This window comes from Podarcis bocagei (assembly GCF_964188305.1).
Source record: "Podarcis bocagei genome assembly, chromosome: 13".
Lineage (NCBI taxonomy): Eukaryota > Metazoa > Chordata > Lepidosauria > Squamata > Lacertidae > Podarcis > Podarcis bocagei.
In genome coordinates, this window is record NC_138138.1 from 30,661,863 (window position 1) to 30,680,311 (window position 18,449).

General features: G+C 42.5%; 2 protein-coding genes and 1 pseudogene across 3 annotated transcripts in view; 2 read left to right on the forward strand and 1 right to left on the reverse strand.

Annotated features, from left to right (window-relative positions):
* The window catches only part of LOC308571684 (vomeronasal type-2 receptor 26-like), a gene marked incomplete at both ends in the record, with an annotated part of 363,060 nt that overhangs the window by 179,286 nt on the left and 165,325 nt on the right, over nt 1–18,449 (forward strand). The window lies entirely within an intron of this gene.
* LOC308570649 (olfactory receptor 2AP1-like) lies at nt 771–1,704 on the forward strand (annotated as a pseudogene). Its single transcript has one exon. The product of its transcript is annotated as an olfactory receptor 2AP1-like (transcript).
* On the reverse strand, nt 5,369–6,301 carry LOC308570650 (olfactory receptor 6Z7-like; the record flags this gene model as incomplete). Its single annotated transcript, XM_081165564.1, has 1 exon — nt 5,369–6,301. The coding sequence occupies exon 1, from the start codon at nt 6,215–6,217 to the stop codon at nt 5,369–5,371; it is 849 nt and encodes a 282-aa protein (XP_081021690.1). The 5' UTR covers nt 6,218–6,301.

Consider the following 18,449-nt stretch of genomic DNA (forward strand, 5'->3'; position numbering starts at 1 on the left):
GAAGTATTTTTTACCTCTTCTGAGTTGCCCAGGCAACTTATGTCATAAGACAGCCAAGTTCCTATAAGTTCCTTCAGAGCAATGAATAGAAATAATGGACTGGTCTATGAAATAAACATGCCCCACAAAATAATCTTCCTGAGCTGTAGCTATGTCACTCTTCCTGAGCTGTAGCTATGTCACTCTATGTCACTCTGTCATAAAAAACATTTCTGCAAAATGTTAAGGGCCAACTAATTATTATGGAAGAAGCTGGCATGGACTAGAGTCCACTTCAGCAAATGCAAAACCATGACACCTGGGAGGAAAACTCCTGTTGAGGTCTGTGAATATAGGAGGTCTATTTGTAATCTCTGATCACAACCATGGAATAATAATACAAAATAAATAAATTGTAGAGTAGGAAAAGACCTTGAGGATCAGTTAGTCCAATCTTCTGCAATGCAGGAATATGCAGCTCTCCCTGAAACCTTGGCCATATCAGCACCACACTCTAACCAACTGAGCTATCCACTTTTGTCCCCCCCCCCCCGATTATTATATGTTTTACTTACATTTTAGAAATATAATTTTTGTGCTTTAAAATGAGAAGTAGACTTTGATTTTCCATGCGCATTTGCTATTTTATTTCTAAAATTGATTCATTTCTGTTGAGATTTGTAAACCACTTGGAGATTTCTGGTGAAACATGAAGCAGGATATAAATTACCTCCCTGTCTCTGTATAGATACTTATCCATTTCTCTTTTCAACAGGATTTCATTCTGCTCAATGTTGAGAAACCAGACAACGATTACAGAATTTATCCTCCTCGGATTTGGGGAATTCTATGAATTGCAGACACTTCTTTTCCTGACATTTCTAGTCATTTACATGGTGACCATAACTGGGAACACTTTGATTGTTGTCCTTGTTGTCACTGATCACCACCTACATACTCCCATGTACTTCTTTCTTGGGAATCTTTCCTTCTTGGAGGCTTGCTACACCTCCAATATATTTCCAAGAATGCTTTCAGCTCTCCTGACCAGAGATAGAACAATTTCCTTCAACAGCTGCTTCACACAGTGGTATCTCTTTGGTTCTTTGGAAGCTACAGAATGCTGTTTACTCTGTGTGATGTCTTATGACAGGTATCTAGCAATCTGTAAACCATTGCATTATGCAACTACTATGAAAACCAATACTTGTATCAATTTAGCTGCTGCGTCTTGGCTCAATGGCTTTGTTGGGTTTTCTATATTACTCATTCTGATGCTACAGTTATCATTTTCTGGCCCCAGGGAAATGGATCATTACTTTTGTGACTACTTCCCTCTTCTTAAACTCTCTTGCAGTGACACCAGTGTGTTGGAAATTGCAAGTTACATTGTGGCTGTCATATTCACATTTCCTCCTTTTGTTCTAACTTTAACATCCTATTCATATATTATTGCTGCCATCTTAAGAATACCCTCTGCCACTGGGAGACAAAAGGCCTTTTCCACCTGTTCCTCTCACTTGATTGTAGTTTCAATTTTTTATAGTTCGCTAATGATTGTGTACATGTTACCAAAGGGTGAAGTCAACAAAGAGATGCAAAAAACTTTCCTCTCTCTTGTATACAGTTTTGCCGCCTTTTGCCAACCCATTCATATACAGCCTGAGAAATAAGGAGGTCAAAAATGCCCTGAGGAATAAAATTGGTAAACTTGTTTCATGCTAAGCAATTCTCATGAAGTGAATTAATGTGAAACAGGAGCAACAATGTAATTTTCTCTAGCATCTCTTTTTTGGTGGATGATATAAAGTTCAGTTGCTGATTTTGATGTGTATATCTGTCTATTTCCAGTGCATTACAGTTTTAGGTGTTTTTTCCCCCCTGAAGAAAAAGAAATTGACATAAAAAATATAGATGACACATTTAAATGCATATTTTATTATAACACATATCCTTAAATGGTGTTTCGTTATTAATTTGAAGTGATCATGGCATTATTAGGCCTGTTCTTATCTGAATTTGTTAGTCACTATTTTTTTAAAAAAACCCAACCCCTCAAAAGAAATTGGTCAATGATAATTTTTTTATTGAAAATCACTCAAAATTGTTTAATCTCTTTGTTTAATTTCTCAGTCAGGCTTACCTTTATGTTCTATTTTTAAAGGATTTTATGTTTTCTTGTATTTACATACATTTTTCATATTTTTCTGTGAGTCCATGGTATAAAATTAATTAAATAAATAAATATTTTAAATAAGAAGAATGAAATAATCTATTTAATAAATTGTGCGGACAGGAAAACACCTCTTAAAATGGCAAACGGCTTGGGTCTCACGAATAAAGAAGCAAACAGGCATTCCATTTCTGATGTCTCCATGTCCAGAGTGACAGAGGTAGAGACAGGTCTGACTCAGTATATGACATATTATCTGAAACCTAGTCTCCCAGGTCCAGCTCTGCTACTCTAACCGCTATACACCCATCGGCTCTCAAATTACTCCTATTCAGCTCTCCAACATGCTGGCAGGGGCCTCACTAACTGAGGGGCTGTAAGCTGTGGCTTTACTATCAGAGGTGCCTAGCTAGAGGCACCTGACACCACAGGAGCAGAACACTTTTCTGTCAACCTGCTTGAGCCCTTCTCTAGATCTAGCTCTATACAACAAATTCCATTGGTCCACTACCTAGGCTCTGATATATATTTAAGGTCAAGCTTTAGGCTCCCACAATCTGCTAGGATTCTCTCTTGGGCAGTGCTGGATTTATGTATAGGCTAAGTAGGCTGAAGCCTAGGGGGCCTCACCAGCCTGCGAATTCCCAAGCAGGCAATCTCCTCATCCAAAATTGCAAACCCAAGACTTCATGTGAGGGCAGGGCAACTTGGGCATCTAAATCTAGGGGGCCTTGCCAGCCTGCCCACTCCCCACTACCACAGTCTCCCCTCTCCCCAAATTGTAAACCCAAGATGCCATGCAAAGGCAGGGCAACTCAGGCCCAGAAACTGTGAGACTCGGGGCTAGCCAGTGAGGCCCAATTTGAAGCAGTAGGGTACAACTTGATGTTGTTGTTTTTTTGTAGGGCCCCAGGTCACAGCCAAAGTCTGCAAAAAACATATAGATACAAAGAAAATTCATCTAGATTGCCCTGGTGTGTGGGGGCCCTTAAGAGCAGCACACGGGGCCCAATTTGGCCAAATTGCTCCAATTGCCTTAAGGTCAGCCCCGATGAGACTGTGCAGGGGTTGGACTGACAAGCGCTGCACCTTCTAGGTCCCTGGTGTCACTATTCAGAGTACAGACTCAAGGACTTGTTAAGAAATAGGGGGGGCACTTATTGGAAATCAGTTTTGTCACCTCTCTCCCCACCCCAAACCCTGAGACAATGAGCCCAGCCACCTTTTATTCACATTCACATAAGCACTACACTACAGCATGGCCATAAACCTGTACTTCAGCAGCTGAAATATACACCCAATATGTAGCAATGGAGATTTATGTTACTGCTTTATGAATGAACACTGTGTTTTATGAATGGACTCTGTATTTTGTGAATTACCTAAGAGTCACCTATATGGAGCTCTAGAATCTGACAGCTAACCAATTGAGTACAGTGGTACCTCAGATTACAGACACTTCGGGTTACAGATGCTTCAGGTTACAGATGCTTCAGGTTACAGACTCTGCTAACCCAGAAATAGTACCTCTGGTTAAGAACTTTGCTTAAGGATGAGAACAGAAATTGGGCGGTGGTGGAGTGGCGGCAGCGGGAGCCCCCATTAGCTAAAGTGGTACCTCAGGTTAAGAACAGTTTCAGGTTAAGAACGGACCTCCAGAATGAATTAAATTCTTAACCCGATGTTCCACTGTACTACCAAACAGCGACCCCTATTGCTGAAAGCAGGTAACCAGCAGGGAACGGTTCAGCTTAGCCTTTGCACTGTTGACTGAACACCACCTGCTGTGCAGATGATGGAGAAAGCTCATAAATTTTATCCATTCTGGTGTCCTGGCCAACCCTATTACACTAGTGTAAATCCTGGCTCACCAGGAGCCCAGAATAGCACCGAATAAAATCCACTCATACATCAGCAACTGATAAGACTTGTCATCCAGTTCTTCCAAAGTCTTCCTAAATTATAAAGCTCCAAAATACAGGCCAAAAGAGAGCAGGTCTGGGAATAGCGAGGCATACAATGGGCACCATCAGTGAAAAGGCCCTGCTCACAAGTGGAATAGCCTAGGGCCTCTCTTCATCTAAATCCAGTCCTGCCTATGGGTGGTGCTGTGGTCTGAACCACTGAGCCTCTTGGGCTTGCCGATCAGAAGGTCGCAGTTCGAATCCGCACAACAGGATGAGCTTTTGTTGCTCTGTCCCAGCTCCTGCCTACCTAGCAGTTCAAAAGCAGGACAGTTCAAGTAGATAGACACCGCTGTGGCGGGAAGGTAAATGGCATTTCCAAGCACTCTGCTTTCTGTCATGGTGTTCCGTTGCACCAAAGGTGGTTTAGTCAGGCTGGCCACATGACTCGGAAAGCTGTCTGTGGACAAACACTGGCTCCCTCAGCCTGAAAGTGAGATGAGCACCACAACCCCATGGTCTCCTTTGACTGGACTTAACTGTCCAGGGGTCCTTTACCTTTTTACCTTATTGGGGAATCTGTCCTGTGGACATCTGTAGAAGCAAGCCATTGATGGAACTCACCTCATTTTCTGCTTCATTGGGGCTCGCACTGCCAGGCAAAAGCACGCTGTGTAGATTGTGCTTGGAATGGAATTACACACATAATTGCGTATAAGTGTGTAATAATAATGATCAAAATTAATAATATGAAGGATATGAAGAACAGAACAAAAGAAAAGAAAAGAAAAGTATCACCCCTTCCTAGCAGAGAAGGTAGGAAAATGTTTATAGAAACTCTCCTTCATTGGAAGTTTCCAAACAGATGTTGGATGGCCACCTTTCCAGGACTCTCTAACTGTGATTCATGCATTGCTGGGAGTGGACTAGCTAGTGCCTTCCAACTCCAGAATTCTGATTCTATGAAACTCACAGGCACACATAAGCAGGGCAAGGAGGATGAAAGTGGGTTGCGGCTCCAGGTGTTGCTGTTACTGTGGAGAAAGGAAGAATTCAAAGGAATGACAAAGTAGGAATACATTATTTTTATTAAGCAGAATACTAAGTACGCATGGTAAAGCAGTATGAACAAAAACACATTTTAGAAACAATTTACTGTAATATTTCATTACAATATTACTAAGAGAACTAGGTCAACTTGCACACTATTTCGGCGTTTTCTTCAGGGTGGGGCTAAAAGAAGTAAAACAGTTCAAGGAAAACACACCTGAAATTCTGATTATGAAGTTGCTTCACCACTGCTTTTTCTTAATCATTGTAACAATTCTCTCCAGCTTCTTGGAGGAATGCAATACTTTCCAAATAATTTCCCTATGGCATGCTTTACCTCCTTATTTCTCAAGCTATATATAAGAGGATTTGCGACAGGGGGTAGGACTGTATACAAGAGAGAGAAAGCTTTGTTGAGATCACGGAGTGCTTCTCTCTTCGGTAACATATACACTATCATGATGGCTCCGTAGAAGGTAGAAACTACAATAAGATGAGAAGAGCAAGTGGAAAATGCTTTTTTCCTCCCAGTTGTAGAAGGAATTTTCAAGATAGTAGTTATGATGGCTATGTAGGATGTCAACGTGAGGAGAAAAGGTGGCAGGGTAAATATGAATGCCAGGACAAAACTCATAACTTCCACCAGGTTGGTGTCACTACAGGAAAGTTTTATAAGTGGGACAGTATCACAGAAATAATGATCAATTTCATTGGGGCCACAGTATGTTAACTCTAGCATAAAACTCAAAAGTATTAAAGCAGCTATAAGTCCATTTATCCACGAAAAAACTGCTAGTTGGATGCACATTTGTGCATTCATATTTGCTGTGTAATGCAGTGGTTTGCATATTGCTAAATATCTATCATATGACATTACTGAGAGAAGATAGCATTCTGTTGCTATTAGGTAACCAAAGAAAAAGAACTGCACAAAACAGCCACTGAATGAAATCACATTTTCCTCAGTCAACAAGCCCACCATCATTTTGGGCATGACATTTGATATATAGCAAGTCTCTAGGCACGACAAGTTTCCCAGGAAGAAATACATGGGTGTATGTAGATGCTGATCAACTACCACTAAAATTACAATGAGTACATTCCCAATCATGGCTGCAATATAGATCAATAGGAAAACAAAAAATAGGACATTTTGCCATTGACCGAATTTTCCAAAACCCAAGAGGATATATTCTGTAACATTCATCTGCTTTCCTCATGTAGTCTGTTCCATAGTTTATGAAATGCATTCATCTTCATCAGAGATTAAAGAGATCTTGGAATCTATCTTTGAAAAAAGAGATAACATTAAAGTTAATGGATTAGCCTGGCAGGTGAATTATTTGACCCAGAAGAGCAGCAAATGAACAGACAGGACACCAGGAGTTGGGATGAAATCAGGCCAAATCTTTATTGATGATACCAAGCCTGATACAGGTTGGAATGGCAGTAGGGCCAGCATCAGCTCATCATTCCACTCACCTGATGCTAGTGGAATGGAATCCAGTAGTTGGACTAAGCCAAGCCTGCACCATGGGAGTTGGCCAGTGCTGAACCTTGTCATGGTGCAAGCCAAGTTGGCAAGTTCTCACTGGGCAAAGAGAATGAGGATTCTAGCCAGGCAGAGACCCCAACCTGAGGTGCCATGGCCAGCCCCACTATCTTGAGCCCTTTAAGGGGGCTCTCCTTTATACTAAGTTGATTTATCCCAGTGTCGTTTCCATCCCCCATGCCAAGACAGCAATTTCCCACCTAACAAAAGAAAGCCGTCATTTTCAAGGTAGCAAGGAGAGAGTGCTCCCGAGTCTCACGAAAATCCTATGTAAAGTGCAGCACAGGGTGGGGAAAATATGTGCTGGTACTCATATATTGTTAAAAGTGTCATGGGTGCCAGCAGAGGAAGGAGGTGGTACTCTGTACTCTTGAGTCCCATCACAAAAAAACCCCAATGCTTATATGTGTTATAATGCACATGTGTCCAATGTTTATAAGTTTGCACTTCAGAAACATTTATCATGCACATCTCGTAGCATGACATGGGGCTCCCAGTGGTCATGCATAAAAAGAAGACAATATGGTCCACACCCAACTTATCTCAGCAGCATCAGGTATACTTGTAACACTGGTTATGCATTGCCTAAATATTACAATTCCTGTATGTTTCACAGCATGATTGTTGAAGTTCATGGATATAATTCTGTTTCTTATTAAGTTGATCAGATTGAAAATTTGCAGAAGGATAAGTGAGACAGAAAACTGCTTACCTCCATGGCATGAAAGCCACATTTTCTCCTTTCTCATCTTCACTTTATTAAGAATTAAGGCACATCTGTCTTCTTTTGTTCTTTCCTTCCTTCCTTCTTTCCTTTATCCTGCCTGCCTGCAATTTAGAAGACAAGATATCTGAGATGTTCTGTTCTATATGGCATGAGTTGTCCTGCAGGGAATATCTTTCCTGGTTACCATTGCTTCAGTTCAGAATCACAGGAGAATACATCCCTAGATGCTTCTAGAGATCAGTCTTTTCAGATCAGTGCAGGATTTTTTTTTTAATCAAATCAAATCAAAACATAAACCATTATACCCAACTTCTTCAACTTATATGAGTGCCAAAGACTAGAAGCAACACTAACCTCAGATGTTTATAAGTAAATAGCAGGTTCACAGATGAATGGAATGATGAGCTGATGCTGGCCCTGCTGGCTAGCTTGAGAAATAAGGAGGTAAAGCATGCCATAGGGAAATTATTTGGAAAGTATTGCATTCCTCCAAGAAGCTGGAGAGAATTGTTACAATGATTAAGAAAAAGCAGTGGTGAAGCAACTTCATAATCAGAATTTCAGGTGTGTTTTCCTTGAACTGTTTTACCTCTTTTAGCCCCACCCTGAATAAAACGCCGAAATAGTGTGCAAGTTGACCTAGTTCTCTTAGTAATATTGTAATGAAATATTACAGTAAATTGTTTCTAAAATGTGTTTTTGTTCATACTGCTTTACCATGCGTACTTAGTATTCTGCTTAATAAAAATAATGTATTCCTACTTTGTCATTCCTTTGAATTCTTCCTTTCTCCACAGTAACAGCAACACCTGGAGCCGCAACCCACTTTCATCCTCCTTGCCCTGCTTATGTGTGCCTGTGAGTTTCATAGAATCAGAATTCTGGAGTTGGAAGGCACTAGCTAGTCCACTCCCAGCAATGCATGAATCACAGTTAGAGAGTCCTGGAAAGGTGGCCATCCAACATCTGTTTGGAAACTTCCAATGAAGGAGAGTTTCTATAAACATTTTCCTACCTCCTCTGCTAGGAAGGGGTGATATTTTTCTTTTCTTTTGTTCTGTTCTTCATATCCTTCATATTATTAATTTTGATCATTATTATTACACACTTATACACAATTATGTGTTTAATTCCATTCCAAGCCCAATCTACACAGCGTGCTTTTGCCTGGCAGTGCGAGCCCCAATGAAGCAGAAAATGAGGTGAGTTCCATCAATGGCTTGCTTCTACAGATGTCCACAGGACAGATTCCCCAATAAGGTAAAAAGGTAAAGGACCCCTGGACAGTTAAGTCCAGTCAAAGGAGACCATGGGGTTGTGGTACTCATCTCACTTTCAGGCTGAGGGAGCCAGTGTTTGTCCACAGACAGCTTTCCGAGTCATGTGGCCAGCCTGACTAAACCACTTTTGGTGCAACAGAACACCATGACAGAAAGCAGAGTGCATGGAAATGCCATTTACCTTCCCGCCACAGTGGTGTCTATTTATCTACTTGAACTGTCCTGCTTTTGAACTGCTAGGTAGGCAGGAGCTGGGACAGAGCAACAAAAGCTCATCCTGTTGTGCGGATTCGAACCGCGACCTTCTGATCGGCAAGCCCAAGAGGCTCAGTGGTTCAGACCACAGCACCACCCATAGGCAGGACTGGATTTAGATAAAGAGAGGCCCTAGGCTATTCCACTTGTGAGCAGGGCCTCCCAGTGGTCATGCCTGCCTGCAATTTAGAAGACAAGATATCTGAGATGTTCTGTTCTATATGTGTTGTATGGTATGAGTTGTCCTGCAGGGAATATATTTCCTGGTTACCATTGCTTCAGTTCAGAATCAGAGGAGAATACATCCCTAGATGCTTCTAGTCTTTTCAGATCAGTGCAGGAATTTTAAAAAAAATCAAATCAAATCAAAACATAAACCATTATACCCAGCTTCTTCAACTTGTATGAGTGCCAAAGACTAGAAGCAACACTAACCTCAGATGTTTATAAGTAAATAGCAGGTTCACAGATGATGGAATGTGGAAGGCTGCCTTATCTTATGCTATAGTACATAAGAATGTAAGAAAAGCTCTGCTGGATGAGACCAAAAGCCAATCTAGTTCACAATGACCAACCAGATGCCTTTGGGAAGCCTGCAAGTAGGACTTGAGTACACAGCAGCCTCCCTACTTGTGACTGCCAGCAACAGGCATACAGGGGCATACTCTCTGCAACTGGTAGTATCCTAATATGTCTGCAGCTGAGCAGCCAGCTCTTACTGAAGTACCTTTTCCCAGGAGGTTAGTCAGGGAATTAACATTTAGAATTCTGCTACAGAAGCAGAATATATAATTATCCATGAATGGAGCATTAGTAACCTGGCCAGCAAGGTCTCTCATGACTAGCATCTGACCAACTGGGATACACCAATAGGTGCAACTCACGGATGGCTGACTCCAGAATGCCTCCTGTTTTGCTCTCTCTGCTGCCACAGCACTGATGGTGGTGGTGGCTGGCAGGGGGCTTCCAAGGGTAGACTTTTCTCTCTACCCATAGAGAAGAGTTGTGAAATCCTATGGTCCTTGGAGCACCTTCCCAGGAACGATCAGATCATGTCCTAAGCAAATTTTCCAGGAACATTTGGCAGAAGTACTGGGAGTGGTACTAAAGCAGTCTAGACCTTTCAGCATGGATAGCTCCTTATTAGGAATAGAAATCTAATAGGAATCTAATCTTAATTTAATCTTTTTATTTAATAGACTCTTATTCCTCAAAAATTCTAAGTGGTTTACATAAAATATAAATATACATTAAAATTACTGATAAAATCAGATATTCAAAACATTAAGCTAATATTTTCCAAAATATTAATAAAAGCAACACACACACACACACACACTATTGCACATTTCTCTCAGTGCTCATGTTTTTCTTAAACTACATTTTATAAATGAGCACTGCAAACTGCATTAAACGTCACCTACATATACAATGGCTTAATATGAGATGAAGTTTTCTAAATATATTCTCACATTCCTTCTTTTCTAGGTGTAATAACATTCTAATAATTCCATATTTTAATCAATTACTGGTGCAAAGCTAGTTTAAAGCAAAAAGGAGTCAACACCCCAAATAGCACTGTAAAATGCATTTTATATTATAGTAAAGCATGCCAGTAGTGATGTATGAAAGTGAGAGCTGGACCATAAAGAAGGCTGATTGCCGAAGAATTGATGCTTTTGAATTATGGTGCTGGAGGAGACTCTTGAGAGTCCCATGGACTGCAAGAAGACCAAACCTATCCATTCTTAAGGAAATCAGCCCTGAGGGCTCACTGGAAGGACAGATCATGAAGCTGAGACTCCAATACTTTGGCCACCTCATGAAAAGAGAAGACTCCCTGGAAAAGACCCTGATGTTGGGAAAGATGGAGGGCACAAGGAGAAGGGGAAGACAGAGGACGAGATGGTTGGATAGTGTTCTCGAAGCTACCAGCATGAGTTTGACTAAACTGCAGGAGGCAGTGGAAGACAGGAGTGCCTGGCGTGCTCTGGTCCATGGGGTCATGATGAGTCGGACACAACTAAACGACTAAACAACAACAAAGCATGCTTATCAAATGGAGGAATGCTACTAGTTTCATTCTGTAAAACTGACCTCCACCCCCCCCCATATCATTTTGAGGTGCCATTTTCATCTTCCTTATTTTTGGGTTTTCTTTGTTACTCTCTTGATATGTGTGCAATCCCAACCATGTCTACTCAGAAATCAGTTCCATTTCAATCAGTGAAGCTTACTCCCAAGTATGTGAAGAATTGCAGCCACACTAGCTAACTAAAAAGCATGCTCAAGCAATGAATGAGCTCTGTGCTCATCTTCCATCTCCCTATCCAACTCTTCCTCCATATACCAGGCAAAATACTTTTATTATAAAGAATAAGTGACTTCACTTCCTAACCAGTGCAACAGTATCTCATGTCATGTAAGCGGAAGATCAAGAAAAAAATTAACTATTTTGCAATACAGTGGTACCCCAGGTTAAGAACTTAATTCATTCTGGAGGTCCATTCTTAACCTGAAACTGTTCTTAACCTGAGGTACCACTTTAGCTAATGGGCCTCCCGCTGCTGCCACGCCACTGCTGCACAATTTCTGTTCTCATCCTGAAGCAAAGTTCTTAACCCGAGGTACTATTTCTGGGTTAGCGGAGTCTGTAACCTGAAGCATCTGTAACCTGAAGCGTCTGTAACCCAAAGTACCACTGTAATAAATCATCGGTGTGTGTGTGTGTGTGTGTGTGTGTGTGTGTGTGTGTTTAAAAAAATCCCTCTTTGCCTAATACAATCTGAATCAGGGTTAAGAATCTACATGAAAAAATTCTGTACTTTGGGTCACAGACACTTCAGGATGAATTAAGTTCTTAACCCGAGTTACCATTGTATTGGATCTTTCTGTTTCTCAGACTCTAGTGGAAAAAACATTAATGTGTCATTTGTTTTTGCTTTCCCAATTGGCATTCCATTTGTTTTACAAAAAATCACTAGGAAACAAATATTTGTGCTTATATATTTATTTAATTATGCTACATAAAATGTAGAATTATGAATACCATTATTGTTTGGTTTTGAATGTGGAATGTGGCTTGAACCCTGCCATACGCCACTCATTTGTTTTTTATTGGTGTAGCCACCAATGCTTTCAGTTTGGGGTTTCCCACACCTTTATTGACTGATTGCGGAGCTGATATTCTCCTCACACAAAAATACGCTAGTTTTTACAAATAGTCATCCAATGCAATTAATGAATTATATAATCTCATTATTATTATTTTACAAACACTATTTATTAAAAAATATTTTTATACTATACACTCATCTAAAATAAAGAGGGTGGACAACAATATATGGAAATACAGTAAAACACACAAAAATAAGAATAAAATAAATAATAAGAATGACTGGATTATTTAAACAAGGTCATGATTTTCAATAAAATAATAATATAATAATAATAATAAATTTTATTTATATCCCGCCCTCCCCAGCCAAAGCCGGGCTCAGGGCGGCTAACAACAATCAAATAATCAGTAAAATAATCACACAATCTAAAAATATTCATTATAAAAATTAATTAAATCAAATTGATGGCAACCAATTAAGCAGAATTATGTGTAGGTTGCCAGAGGAGGGAGTCAGGCTGCGCCCTGACCAAAGGCCTGGCGGAACAACTCTGTCTTGCAGGCCCTGCGGAAAGATGTCAGGTCCCGCAGGGCCCTAGTCTCTTTTGACAGAGCATTCCACCAGTTTGGAGCTGCAGCCGAGAAGGCCCTGGCTCTAGTTGAGGCCAGCCTAACCTCTCTGAGGCCTGGGACCTTGAGGATGTTATTATTTGCAGACCGTAGGTTTCTCTGTGGGGCATACCAGGAGAGGCGGTCCCGTAGGTACGAGGGTCCTAGGCCGTATAGGGCTTTAAAGGTTAAAACCAGCACCTTAAACCTGATCCTGTACTCCACCGGGAGCCAGTGCAGCTGGTATAATACCGGATGAATGTGCTCTCGCAGCGGAGACCCCATAAGGAGTCTCGCCGCGGCATTCTGCACCCGCTGGAGTTTCTGGGTCAGTCTCAAGGGCAGCCCCACGTAGAGCGAGTTACAATAATCCAGTCTGGAGGTGACCGTCGCATGGATCACAGTGGCTAGGTCAGGACGAGAGAGATAAGGGGCCAACTGCTTAGCTTGGCGGAGATGAAAAAATGCCGCCTTTGTTATAGCTGTAATCTGCGACTCCATAGAGAGGGAGGTATCGAAGATTACACCCAAACTCTTAACGGACGGTGCTGGCACTAATTGCACCCCCGCAAGAGATGGGAGTTGCCCCCTCGATCCCATATCGTCCCGCCCCAGCCAGAGGACCTCTGTCTTCGAAGGATTTAACTTCAACCGGCTCCCACGTAACCATCCAGCCACAGCTTCCAGACATCTGGTCAGTGTGTCTGGGGCCGAGTCAGGATGGCCATCCATCAACAGATAGAGTTGGGTGTCATCAGCATACTGATGGCAACCCAGCCCAAAACTCCGGACAAGCTGGGCGAGGGGGCGCATAAAGATGTTAAAAAGCATCGGGGAGAGAATTGCACCCTGAGGCACTCCACACACCAAGGAGTGGCGTGATGACAATTCCCCCCCAAGCGCCACCCTCTGTCCCCGACCAGAGAGAAACGAGCGCAGCCATTGAAGGACTGTGCCCTGGATCCCCACGTCGGCAAGGCGGTGGTCCAGGAGTTCGTGATCGACCATGTCAAAGGCTGCTGACAGATCTAGAAGAATCAGCAGCCCTGACCCGCCTCGATCCAGCTGCCTGCGGAGATCATCTGTTAGGGCGACCAGAGCCGTCTCGGTCCCATGACCAGCACGGAAGCCGGACTGGAATGGGTCCAGAGCAGATGTTTCATCCAGAAACCTACCAAGCTGTTCAGCAACCACTCTCTCAATCACCTTACCCAGGAATGGAAGATTCGAGACCGGGCGGTAATTGGATAGATCTGAGGGATCTAATGATGTTTTCTTTAAGAGCGGACGCACCACCGCCTCCTTCAGTTCCCCTGGGAATATCCCGGTGCCAAGGGACAAATTGATGATATCCCCCAGGGGGCCCCGCACCTCGTCTGGACACGCTCTAATCAGCCATGACGGGCACGGGTCAAGAGGACAGGTGGTGGGCTTTCCAGCTTGGAGGAATCTGTCCACATCGACTGGAGATATCCGGTCAAAGTGGTCCAATACTGGACCCGAGGACAGTCGAGGGGCCTCCAGTTCCTTTATTGTATCCAAATTGGCAGGGAGGTCATGGCGGAGCGACAAGACCTTCTCCGCAAAAAAGCTCGCAAATGCCTCACAGCTGTGTGTCAGATTGTTATTTAAATTTGGCTGTCCCTCAAGGGACGTTAAAGACCGAATTATACTAAATAATTGCGCCGGGCGAGAGCTAGCGGATGCAATGGAGGCCGCGAAGTAAGACTTCTTAGCAGCCTTCACTGCCATCTCATAGGTTTTCATAAAAACCCTATAAGATGTTCTTGAGGCTCCGTCACGGGCACCCCGCCATACTCGCTCTAGCCGTCTGAGGTCCCGCTTCATTTTCCGAAGCTCCTCGGTAAACCAGGGAGCCCGGTTTCTGCGGGGTCGCAGAGGGCGCTTAGGTGCGATCTCATCAATGGCTGCCAGGAGCTGGGTATTCCAGCCCTCAACAAGCTCAGTCAATGAGTCGCCAGGGGGAGCAAGGTCCCGCAAGGCTTGACGGAATCTATCCGGGTCCATCAGCCTCCGCGGGCGAGCCCAAATCGGCTCGCCACCTAAGCAGGGTGGGGGTGGAAAGTCAATCCTGGCTTTCAGAGCGTAGTGATCAGACCATGGCACCTTCATCGAAGGAGACATGATCACATCTATACCGGCGCCAAAGATCAAATCCAGCGTGTGGCCTGCTTGATGTGTGGGGCCCGAAACAAACTGGGAGAGCCCTAGTGTCGCCATGGAAGACACCAGGTCCAGAGCCTGTGAGGAGGGAGTGGCATCAGCGTGGAAGTTGAAGTCTCCCAATACCAATAGGTTAGGGAACTCCAAGGCCCAGCCGGCCACCGCCTCCAGCAGGCCTGACAGGGTGGCTGCTGGTGCGCTAGGTGGCCGGTACACCAGCCAGACAGCCAAGCTCTCCTCGGAGCCCCACACTAGGCCAACACATTCAATGCCGGGGATCGATGGCGATGGTAGAGCCCTGAAAGAACAATCTTCCCGGATTAATACTGCCACCCCTCCCCCCCGGCCCACGGTCCGTGACTGGTGGAGGACGGAGAAACCCGGGGGCGCCATCTCTCGTAAGGTAACAGTTACCCCTTCGCGCACCCAGGTCTCCGTCACACAAGCCAGGTCAACTCCCTGCGAGATAAAGAAATCTCGCAGGGTAGCAGTTTTGTTGCCTATAGACCTGGCATTGCACAACACCAGTGAAGGAGGTGAGTAATCCTTGCTCGCCCTACCCTCGTCTCTCGGGATGGGGCGCAGATTGGAAGGGGTACGAGCATATCCATATCTCGATCCCCTTCGCCTATAACATCTGCCCCCACCGCCATACCTCCCTCGCCCCTCCACGGTCGCAATCCCAAGCCTCATACTAACCTCCATTTACAAATAGAAAACAAAACAACCAAAACAATTATGCCCAAACAAAACCAATCCCCGCCCCACTCAGTGTCCACCCCCAAAAACAAAACAAAATGGAACAAACAAAAATACATAAATAAAAACCACCATTCACGGTGGTACAACAAAGTTAACAATAAAAGCACCCTTAAAACACCTTAAAATATATAAAAACATCTTTAACATTTGCAGCAGATAATGAAATAATATAATATTATAAAAAACAACAACCCCCATTTAAGATGCTGCAAATTAAAAGCAATTAAAACATTTAAAACTATTTTGTCCATTGCTGCCGGTAGCTAATAAAATGTATTATTAAATGTATTAATAAAATGTATTATTAATCCTGGAAATGGATGGATTGATGCATCCTTTCAGAGACTGAACTGTATAACACCCCCCTCCAAAAGAGAGAGAGAGAGAAATGCCACCGAAAATGCTCAGGTTGCTTCTATTACATATTAAGTTGCTTCACCTCACAAGTTTCCTAATATTATTCCTCAGTGAATTTTTTACCTCCTTGTTCCTTAGGCTGTATATAAATGGGTTGGCCAGAGGCGACAGAGCTGTGTACAAGAGAGAAGAAATCTTTTGCATCTCTCTGTTCTCTGTTGACTTCGGTATCATATACTCAATCATGAGTGAGCCATAAAAAATTGAAACCACAATCAAGTGAGAGGAGCAGGTGGAAAAGGCCTTTTGCCTCCCAGTGGCAGAGGGGATCCTTAAAATGGCAGCAATAATGTATACATAGGAAGTTATAGTTAGAACAAATGGAGGGACTGTAAATATGACAGCCACAATGTAACTTGCAATTTCCAACACACTGGTGTCGCTGCAAGAGAGTCTGAGAAGAGGGAAGTATTCACAGAAGTAATGATCCATTTCACTAGGGCCACAAAACATTAACTGTAATATCAAAATGAGTAATATCAAGCAAGCTATAAATCCACTGAACCAAGATGCAGCTGCTAAATGGATAGAAGTCTGGGTTTTCATAGTTGTTGCATAGTGCAATGGTTTGCAGATTGCTAGGTACCTGTCATAAGACATCACACAGAGTAAAAAGCATTCTGTAGCTTCCAAGGAACCAAAGAGATACCACTGTGTTAAGCAGCTGTTGTAGGAAATCCTTCTGTCTCCAGTAATGAGAGCCAAAAGCATCCGTGGGAATATATTGGAGCTACAGCAGGCCTCCAGGAAGGAGAGATTCCCCAGGAAAAAGTACATGGGGGTATGAAGGTGCTGATCAAAGACAATAAGGGCAAACGTAAGAATATTTCCAGTTATGGTCACAACATAAATTATCAGAAAAGTCAGGAAAAGAAGTGTCTGCAATTCGTAGAATTCCTGAAATCCCAGGAGAATAAATTCTGGCATCTTTGTCTGGTTTCCCAACATTGAGACAAATGAAATCTTTGTGAAAAGAACAATGCAGAGAGAGGAGTCATATGATATACCACTTCATATTTCAGCAGAATTCTTCAAATAGTTTACAGGACTGAGCATGATTAAGAGTGTGAATGATGGTTCATTAATAAAAAGGAAAATCACAGATTTTTTGTATAAGATTTTATCAAAGATCATGAATACAGTTCAAAGATCCTCACGAAGGTTTTTATTTTCCTTTCAATGTAAAACTAATTTCAAATGTTGTGTTGTTGTTTTTTGGTGGGGGGGGGGCATCTGTTGAAGGCAACTCTAGTCCTTGACAGCTGCTGCCATAATGAATTAATCAGCCATTAACAGGTTGCAAAAAAGAGAAGAAAAAATGTAATTCTTTTCCTGCAACAGATTATCATGGTCATGGCTTTGGAAGAATAGTTTGTGGGACATGTTTATCTTATAACTTAGGGACTTAACTGAATTTATATTACTTTGTTATACCTTTCACCTTTACCTTTTATATGACTGTCTATAGTAAAAGTTCCCTGGGCAAGTCTAAAAAAACAAAAACAAAATATGTCACATACAAATTTAATAATAAGAGGAAAGTTAAAATATAATGGAAACAAGTAGAAACCTCAATTTAAACACATGCTAAAAGTAAGCACCAGACTATGAGACATAAGTTAAAGATCTGGGTGAATATACTCACCTGGCACTGAACAGATCACAAAAATAGTGTTGGAGTAACCTCCCTCAGCCATCTCTGAAAAGACCATACTTCCTGATAGTTACCCACCTCTCTTCATTTATGATTTGTCTATAGCTCTACTTCTATTGCTGTTATTCAGCGCAGAGAAATTTTATGATAACAAATGGATCAGTTCCTAGGTCCTTTTCTTTCCCTCATCTCATTCAGTGTCCTTGTGTCTTTCAGTGCTACGAACTAAACACCATACCACCAATACAACCAGTGATAATGTGTCCTCTGGGTTTTTTTAAAGCAACGAACGGAACCTACAGTTCAACCATTAGGGACATAATATATTGCTAAAACCATGAATGGGGAGTGAGGGAATTCATTACAGCAAATCAAATGTCATAACATTCTGCAACACTCTGAACCCACAGAGCATATGACACCCCTCCAATATTTCCATAGCCCTTATCAATTTTCTTCCCCGGAAAACTTAATTAGATGTCATCTTTATTACTGGACATGACAGTGGAGTTTAGAGAAATAGGTTTTGTTTTGTTGAATATCCCTTAGTGGATTGGAAGGGACTGGACATGACCTGTGGAGTTGTCATGAAGGAGATGGCTTGGTGCTTAGGAAGAATGGAATGAGTTCAGATAGTTGGAGATAGATGACCCGAGAGCAGGGCCAGATTTAGATGAAGAGAGGCCCTAGGCTACTCCACTTGTGAGCCGCCCCTCACAACTAGAAGAAAATGGAAGAGTTTTCCTACTTTGTCATTCCTTTGAATTATTCCTTTCTCCACATTA